Source organism: Gracilinanus agilis, chromosome 4 (assembly GCF_016433145.1).
Source record: "Gracilinanus agilis isolate LMUSP501 chromosome 4, AgileGrace, whole genome shotgun sequence".
Classification (NCBI taxonomy): domain Eukaryota; kingdom Metazoa; phylum Chordata; class Mammalia; order Didelphimorphia; family Didelphidae; genus Gracilinanus; species Gracilinanus agilis.
This window is the reverse complement of record NC_058133.1, coordinates 25,917,917-25,926,950: the sequence shown is the minus strand read 5'-3', so window position 1 is coordinate 25,926,950 and position 9,034 is coordinate 25,917,917. Positions and strand designations below refer to the sequence as shown.

The window sequence follows — 9,034 nt, the reverse complement described above, 5'->3', positions numbered from 1 at the left end:
TCCTCCTCCTCCTTCTCCTCCTCCTCCTCCTCCTCCTCCTCCTTCTGTTAGAAAGAAGCTTGATGGGGCTTGGGGAGAAAAGGAGAGTGATGGGTGGAGGGCTACAGGCTTTCCTGGGAGACCCCTCCCCAGTGTCCTTGGGGGTACTCGGCCAAACCATGACTTATCCAAGGTAATTTACAGGGATTTAGTGGCTGAGTGTTTGTTAAGTGTGTACCAGGCACTGGGCTAAATGTCAGACAGAACTATAAGGGAGTGAAGCAGTCCCTGCCCTTGAGGAGCTACATTATTAAAAGTACTTTGAATTGGGGCAACTAGGTGGCTTAGAGGATAGAGAGCCTGCCCTGGAGATGGGAGGTCCTGGGTTCGAATCTAATCCCAGATACTTCCTAGCTGTGTGACCCTGGGTAAGTCCCTTAACCCCTATTGCCACTCTCATGCTTTAGAACTGATACATAACATTGATTCTAAGACAGAAGATAAGATTTAAAAAATACTTTGAATGAACAAGAATTCTCTCCCATCCCTTCCCTCTTTTCAGTTAAAAAAAGACAAATCCTTGAAGCAAATAGTCTAGTCGGGCAAGACAAACCATTGTCTGTCCCCTCGGTGGCTGAATCTTCCATCATCACCTGGTCATTATGGTTCGTTGTTGTGTTGATCATTTATAGGAGAAATGGTTCTCCTGGCCCGGCTCTTCTCAGTCCGGGTCCGTTCACGCACGTCTTCCCAGGTTCTCCAGTGGATGGGCATCCCCCCAGTTTCCAGGACTTTGCCACTGCAGAAAGAGCTTCTCTCAATATTTTTGTACAAATGGGCCCTTTTCCTCTTCCTCTGGGGCGTGGGTCCAATGGTGGGATCGATGGGCAAAGGGGGTTCCCAGGTGCTTTCTAGGATGGCCGGGCCACTTTGCAGGGAGCTTACATTCTAATGGGGAAACAAGCATGTAAGGGGGGCTGGAGAAGACTGGCGATGGCCTGGAGGTGAGCTGGAAGCCTGGACCAGGGCAGGATAATGGGAGAATTCATGCATCCGAGGCCAGAGTGGTTCCTGGGATGGAGGCCGTGTCCAGTGGGGATGATGGGTAGAGTGGAGGCGGCATGGTGCCAAGATGGCTAGAAAGTGTTTGGAACCCAGATCTTGTGACCCCCCAGAACCACTCTCTGCTGGTTTTTAACTTGCATTGCTAAGGACTCTGCAAACAGCAGGAGAGAAGGAGGCTGACCAGCTTCCCTGGGATGCCAGCTTAGAGCCCAGGGCCCTTGCTCCTAGCACGAGCCCTGAACGCTCTCCTCTGTCCAAGGTACTGACCTCCTTCATCCACTCTTTCGAAGGGCTCCCTGAGGAAGCATTCAAACGGCTGACAAACCTGAATTACCTGTACCTGGCTAACAATAAGGTAGGCTGGGGGGGACTGGAGGGGGGCAGAGAAGCTGTCTGGCTCCTGCAGACTCTCGGAGGTCATCCCCCAAGTCAGGCTGCCCCGTAAAGCTGGGAATTGCCCGTCACCCCCTCTTCCTGCAGCCCTCTGCTCCAGAGATGAAGGAGGTGCTAGCAGGGCCACTGGAGCTCCACAGATTTGGAGGAGCCTCCGTCTTACCCGGATAGAGCCCTGAGCGCACACGGGTGCCGCTAATGGGCAGGCGGGCATGGAGTCTGGCTGGTCCCGGTGGAGTCAGGCAGGCTGGTGGGGAGCCCGGCGAGGACCAGCCGAGCTCCTCACCGGAAGCCGATGGGTCTGTTGACCACAAAAACTCATGGAGGTACCACTGAGGCAGGGAGAGCTCCTCTGATGAAGCTGGGTTGGGGCCAATAAGTAAAGGAATTGGGATCCTCCAGTTAGATGATGGAACTGGGCCTCGGAGAGCTGAGGTGAGTGAGCCAAGGCATGCAGCTAATAACACATGGAGCCCAAACCCGAGTCTTGGGCCTCCAGGTCCCTCTTACTCCCCTGGGGTGAGCCACTGGGCCGGGGACCTGGGCCTGGCTATGACAAACTAAGCTGCAGAGTTGGAATTCTGCCAGGCCTGGTTGGTTTTGCATTAAGGAGCAGACCCAGAGCCCCAAGATGCAAAATCAGGACCTGGCCCATTCTTAAGGTGCCTGAAGATGTACCAAGCTCTGCCCTGTGAGGTGGGCAGGGCAAGTTTGCTTGTTAGTTTTGTCCCCATTTTACAGATGAGGGAACTGAGGCTTCAAGAACTTGTGACTTGCCCGGAGCCCTCCTCTAGGCGAGAGGGAAGGCTAGAATTGGGCCCAGGACAGGCCACTCCAGATCAAGTACCTTCTCCCATTCCATAATGCATCCAGAGGATTGCTTTAAGTGGGGCTGAAAGGGAAATGGAATTCCAAGCAGTTTCTTCCCTCGTTGTTCAAGTGTTTGAGCTCCCTTTGAATTTGAGTCTGTTTCAGAGGGAATTCTGGGAAGGAGCCCGACCAGCGGAGCTGGGGAGAGGGGAGCCTCCCTGATTTCTCAGTAGAGGGGGTCGAAAAAGCAGCCCCCCAGAGCACGGCGTCCTGGGGAGATCTTCCTAGCCGGTGGTGGGCACAAGTCCTGTTCTCTGTCTGGGTCTGTTTTAGCTGCTTCAAAATGAGGGGTTCGCCTCTAGGACCTGGAAGGCCCCTCTCAGCTCTGGCACTCTTCTGTGCTCCTTGCCTGACTGGGGGAGCCCTCCCCCTGCAGGTTGCTGGCCCAGCACTGACGCTGGAGACTCTCCTAGGGCTTTCTGGGATCTCAGGGGCACAGGGGGAGCCTCTGGGACCTTCTGGGGTGTCAGAGAGACCCAGGGATAGCCTCCCTCCCTCTTGCTGAATGCCAGTCCTTTCTGTACTGCTTCTAGGTGGCCCCAAGGCCATCACATATATGTATTTCTGGACACACACATATGCTCTCTCATTAGACTGTGGACTCCTTGAGGGCTGGGATTATCTTCTACCTTCTGCTCTATCCTCAGCCCTTAGCGCAGCGCCTGGCACAGATTGGGCACTAAAAACGTTTTCTGATGAATCGACTGGGAATTCTGATGGGCTCATTTGGCAGATGAGACTTAAGCAAAAGAACCTTAAGGAAAAGTGTAAAGCCAGTGTTGGAAGAAGGAGGGGAGCTGGAGTCTGCAGGGGAGGTTCCACGGCAGGGGATGGGGCCAGTGGGGGGAAATGCGCCTGGCATGTGTGGGGACACTTTGGGGAGGGCCTCTCTACCCCAAAGGGGTTTCATTGAGAAGTGAAGGCCAATCAATCCATTCCTAAGAGGGGAAGCCAAGCGTTTTCAAAGGAATGGCCTTGGAAATCGATTCCTGCCTGTCCGGCTCTGGGAAGGCATTGCAGAGCCAGCTGGCCTCTGTCTCTTCCTCTGGTGCCAGGAGGGAAGCAGGCCAGCCAGTGTCCCATTGCCAGCATGATTGGGGGAAGGCTTGGTGCCACTGTTGACCAGCCTGGTTTTTATCCATCTATCTACGCGTCCATCTACATGCCCATTTACGTGCCCGTTTGTCTTTCTACTGGGCTGTTCATCTGTCTGTCTGTCCCTTAGACACCTTTCTGTCCATCCATCATCACTCATCTGTCTCTGATCTTCTCCCCACACCCCACCCCAATCTGGCCCCCTTTCCAGCTAACTCTGGCTCCGAGGTTCCTGCCGAGTGCCCTGGTCAGCGCTGACTTTGCCGCCAACTTCCTCACCAAGATCTACGGGCTCACCTTCGGCCAGAAGCCAAACTTGAGGTCAGAGGTCAGAGGGGCAGGGCGTGACAGTGAGGGTGGCTGCAGTGGGTTGCTGGGTTTGGCGAGCACCGGACACATAGCACGATGGAGCGGCTCCTAGGAGTCCTGGCCTAGATCCAGTTCCATTTTTCGGGAGTAAGAGGACTGCAGTTCTAACACGGCCTAGCCTGGCACCTGGCACTTAGTGCTTAGTACTGTTTGTTGAATGACTGACTGACTCATTGTTCTTCAGCCTTGGGAGGAGAGAATCTGGTGGGGCAGGGGATGGAGGGAGAGAGGGAAGGGGGTGCAGGATGTTAGTTGTTTCTTAGCTCTGGGGAAAATATGAGACAGGAGAGAACCAACGTGAAAAGTTAAGCTTAACTCTCGCCCCCACCATGCCCAGCTGTGTGGCTTTGGATAGATCACTTCTATTTTCTGTGCCTCAACTTCATATCCTCATAAGATCTTGGCTTTAGAGGCAATCTGATCCAGCTCCCTCATTTTAATAGAAGAACCTGAGGCCTAGGGAGGTTCAGGGACTTGCCCAAGGCCACCTGGTGAGTCAGTGGCCATGCTGAAATCCTGATGTTCTGATCAGTGTTTTCTCCACTGATCCATTGTTGCCTCTTCCAAGATGGCGGGTTGGGGGAGAGGCTAGCCTGGACTCCTGAGCAGGTGTTCTGGGGGATCAGGACCCTGCTGTCCTGATGGACATACACTACTTAGTATGTGCATATTATATGCCCACTGACTGACCACTGCATCCCCCCCAGACTCCCTGGTTCTGTTCAGGCCCTGTTCAGGACTTGGGTTCTAATTCCTACAACATTAGCTTGCACCATGGACATATCTCTTCCCTGCTGGGATTCAATAGAGGTGATCTCCCATAATTCCTGAGAAGCAGGTGCTGCCACAAGGGTGCCAGGGGGGCAGTTGGCTCCAAGAAGGAAGTCACACAGCTCATAAGCTTGAGTTAAGCCTTAAACTCAGGCCTCCCTCCCTCCCTCCCTCCCAATCCAGGGCCCTTTCTCCCATTCCAGCGGGGCTCCACGGGACCCCTGTGGTGCTGGGAGCCTCCTCTCTCAGTGGCTGCCCCCCCCATCTCCTGGCCCTTCCCATGGGGAGGGGAGGCCAGGAGGGGCTGACCCTGTGGAATTTCCTGTACCTCCCCCATAGCCCAGCTCGCAAAGCTGATCCTGGAGCACCTGGCAGGGCCCGGAGGCAGAAGGGGATCAGCCTGTCTGCAGATGGGACTGCCTGTGGGCCGAGCAAAGCCGGATTCTGGGCTTAGAGACCAAGACAGCTAATTTCACCCCTCGTCCGGCCCGGCTCTCCTTGTATGTACATAGAGCTCGGGATGGCGGCCCGGAATCTGCAGTCCAGATCTCCGGCTCCCCTGCATTGATCAAAAGCCAGGGAGACGGGCTTCTTCGCCCACCCACTCCTGCACTCAATAAAAGCATTTTGGCTTTTTAAAGGCATTTCCTAAGTCATTTTGACTGTTTCTACTCAGATTTGGAATAAGGCCTCTGTGTGTGTCTGAGTGTCTGAGTGTGGGTGGTGTGTCACGTTCATGCTCTCCCCCACTCACACCCGTTTACCCACACTCACTTGTTCTGCACATCTCCGGAGTCATTCCCAGATATATTGCGTGTGGACGTTGATCTTTATCCTCCCCCGCCTCCCTGGGTGCTCGTCCACTCACCCTCAGATTCACAAGCCGTCAGACTCATGCTGGCACACACGTGTGCACACACACACACACACACACACACACACACATCCAAAATGATAAACCAGCGGCCATCGCCCTCCATAGATAGAGGCCCAGCTGCGTCTGTGCCCAGCTCTCATGTGGCCTGCCAGAGAGAGTTGTGGGCTGGGGTCCGAGGGTCTCTCTTCTATCCCTGGCTCCATCCCAGGAAAGCCACCACCTCTCCCCTGTGGGCCTCAGTTTCCTTATCTGTAAAACAAAGGAGTCAGCCTGAGCCCTTCCAGCTCTAACACGTGGGAATCTTGGGCTTCTCTCTGTCTGTCTGTCTGTCTGTCTGTCTGTCTGTCTGTCTGGTCTGTCTGTCTGTCAAATAAACCCTCACCTTCTGTTTTAGAATCACTGCTAAGTATTGATTCCAAGACCTGTGTGGTAAGGGTTAGGCAATGGGGTTAAGTGACTTGCTCAAGCAGTGTCTGAGGCCAGATTTGAACCCAGGATGTCCCATCTCCAGGCCTGGCCCTCTATCCACTGAGCCACCCAGCTGTCCTTCCCACTCTCTTAAAGTAGCCAAGCGTAGATGTTGGCACACTCACGGGCACGTGCACACCCACCCAATTCCATATGTACGTGGGGGTGTGTGAATGGACTTGACGTCTCCCTCTGGGCTCTGGGCTTTCACTGGGGTGCCTTTTCCTCCTATCCAAGGCCTCCGGGGGCAGGAATTCCCAGCGTCCAGTGCTGACCAGGGGATGTCCAGTCTTTGCTCGAAGCCCTCCCCTCCCCTGTAGCCGTTCTATTTGGGGCAACTCAGACTGGAAGTCTTTGGGTGTTTCTGTGGCTGAAAAAATGTGTCCCCTCCCCCAGCCTCGTTCCTGTGTTTTAGAGGGTCTCCCGTACACACGTGCCTCCCCCCTTCCTCCAGCAGTCTTAGACAGTCCCTCAGCATGTTCATTCATTCATCTCTTCAGTGAGTCGGTCACGCACCCAGCCCTTTGGGTGGATCTTAGTCTGCTTTCCTTTACCCCATGGGGGAGATGGGAAAGGGGGGGGACACGTGTCCAGCCTTAGGGAACCCCGGCTCCCCCAAAGGAGCAGAGTGGTGCAAGATGGGGCAGAAAGGCCTCCCCCAGGCCACGAGGAGGGCCGGGGTCTTCAGAGCCGGGTATTGGGTGGGAGGGCCACGAGAACTGGGAGCACGTGTGTGTGTGTGTGTGTGTGCGTGTGTGCGTGTGTGTGTGTGCGTGTGTGTGCTGGGGAGGTGGAACCCCTCAGCAAGCACGGCCCCTCGCTCCCCCAGGTCTGTCTACCTTCACAATAACAAGCTGGCCGACGCCGGGCTCCCAGACAACATGTTCAACGGCTCCAACAACGTGGAGATTCTCATCATGTCCAGCAACTTCCTCAAGTACGTGCCCAAGAACCTGCCCCGGGCCTTGTACAAGCTGCACCTGAAGGTGAGGGAGCCTGGGCGCAGCGAGGGTGGCACCTGCTTTCTTCAAAGGGCCGAGGGGGAAGGAGAGCGCAGGGGGCCTCCTGGAGGAGGCATCTGGGAGATGGGAGAGGAGGAGGAGCAGGGGTGCACAAGAGGAGCCCTCAAGGACTGACCTCAGCTTTTTCCGTCAGTCTGAGTGGGAGGAGAAGTTTGGGAGTGATTAGGGAGGCCTAAAAGGGTAGCGAAGGCACCCCCTTGTCATGGGCTCCGTGATGCTCTCCACCTTGGTTCAGCCTCATGCGGGGAGGCTGAGGGGAGGCCGAGGGGAGGCCGGAGATGGTGGGAGGCTCCCAGGCTGAGGCCTGGCAGACAGGAGGAGAGAGAGCACAGAGGACCCACGCTTGAGCTCAGGCCATCTTCCTCCCGTCTCTCTTCAGAATAACAAGCTGGAGAAGATCCCGGCCGGCGCCTTCAGCGAGCTCGCCAGCCTCCGGGAGCTCTACCTGCAGAATAACTACCTGACCAACGAGGGCATGGACAACGAGACCTTCTGGTGAGCCTTCTCCTCGGGCCCCGGGCCCCGGGCTCGGAGCTCTGGATCCGGGGACCTTCCTCAGGAGCCCCGGACTCCAGCCCTCCGCTTCTACAGACGAGGAAGCGGAGGGAACCTCCCCAGTCGGACAGGTAGTGAGGGACCGCGCCGGGATTCCAGCCTCAGTTTCTCCAGCTTCGAGGTCAGCTTTCTGTCCACTACGTCACGCCCCGGGTCTCCTCCATCTCCAGCCCCAAGCTTGGCCGGATGTGTGACCCCTCGGCCTGGCTGCTCTTCTCCCCGCCAGGTCTGATGGAGCCCCCTTTCTTGGGAAAGCCCATGGTTGAGGCAAGAGCCATGAGCTCGGAGGCCGGCGAGGAGGCCCTGGGGAGGCCGCTGGCCCTCTCCGGCCCTTGGCCATCGCCGGTGCTGCATGTTTGTGCTTTACAAACGATGCTTCCTAACGTGGCCCAGTGCCTGTGTAGCCCCTGGAAATGCGAAAGTCCTGTCGGAGAGGAGCTGCTCCGATGACGTTCTGTGTAATGCCCCAGGAGGCAGTGAGGGTGGTCAACATCATCCCCATTTTGTAGAGGCGGAAACTGAGGCTCAGAGAGGGCACGACTTGTCCAAGCTCGCAGGGCTCAGAGGGATCTCTTCCCAGGCGCCGTCCATCTGCCTGTCCCGGCTCAGCTGGATGGGGGTCGAGGACGAGAGACAGTTCTGCCAGGCCAGGCGAGCTGGTCTGTCCCTGCTCACCGGTCATACGCCAAGTCAGGTCTGGCTCACAGATACAGGATTTGCAGAAGAATCAGCCAGCAAACATTTATTAAGCACCTTCTAAGGACGGGGCACCCAGAGACAAAACAGCGGCCCTCTAGGCCCGGTGGAAGGCACAGGTCAGACAGCAGCCACCTTGAGAGAGCCAGGAAGGGGCAAGGATAAACGACTGCCAACTAGCTGTACCCCAAAGAAGTGTGGGGGTGGTCAGTGTTGCAGCTCCTGACACTAAAGGAAACGTTTCAATATGAAAACCCAGCAAGGTATTGGGGAAGCTCAGGGATGGGGAGAGAAAAGGGGGTGTCTACAGGTCTGTCCCCCTCATCTTGACTTAGATGGGCCACAAGGGTCAAGATATCAGTCTGAGACTCAGGAGACCCGGCTTCTAGTCTGTGAGCCTCGGCAAAGGACTTAGTCTTTTTGAAACTCATTTTATCCATCTGTGAAAAGGGGAGAGTAATGTTGTCACTCCATGCCTCCTAGAGTTAGGTGGTTGAGAAGTCTGCAATTGCTGTAGAAGATAACAGGGAGGCCAGATCCCAGGGCTAATATTCCAGGTTCTCTCATTCTCTGCTTTTACATTCTGTGAGAAACCCAGAGAGGGACAGGGAGGTGGTGATAGAGAGCCAGGCCTGCAAACGGGAGGTCTTGGGTTCAAATTTAGCCTCAGATGCTTCCTAGCTGTGTGACTCTGGGCAAGTCACTTAACCTCCACAGCCTACTCCTTACCACTTTTCTGACTTGGAACTGCTTATACTTAGTATCAGTTGTAAGATGAAAGGCAAGGAAGGAAGGAAGGAAGGAAGGAAGGAAGGAAGGAAGGAAGGAAGGAAGGAAGGAAGGAAGGAAGGAAAGAAGGAAGGAAGGAAGGAAG

The 9,034-nt window shown here is 55.5% G+C and overlaps 1 protein-coding gene across 1 annotated transcript in view; it reads left to right on the top strand.

The window, feature by feature from the left end:
* The window catches only part of PODN (podocan), a 31,364-nt gene that overhangs the window by 5,737 nt on the left and 16,593 nt on the right, over positions 1–9,034 (top strand). Inside the window, exons 2-5 of the mRNA XM_044672875.1 lie at positions 1,253–1,399; positions 3,614–3,723; positions 6,717–6,873; positions 7,289–7,404. Coding sequence (XP_044528810.1) covers positions 1,253–1,399; positions 3,614–3,723; positions 6,717–6,873; positions 7,289–7,404 — 530 coding nt within the window. The remainder of the gene's footprint in view (positions 1–1,252; positions 1,400–3,613; positions 3,724–6,716; positions 6,874–7,288; positions 7,405–9,034) is intronic.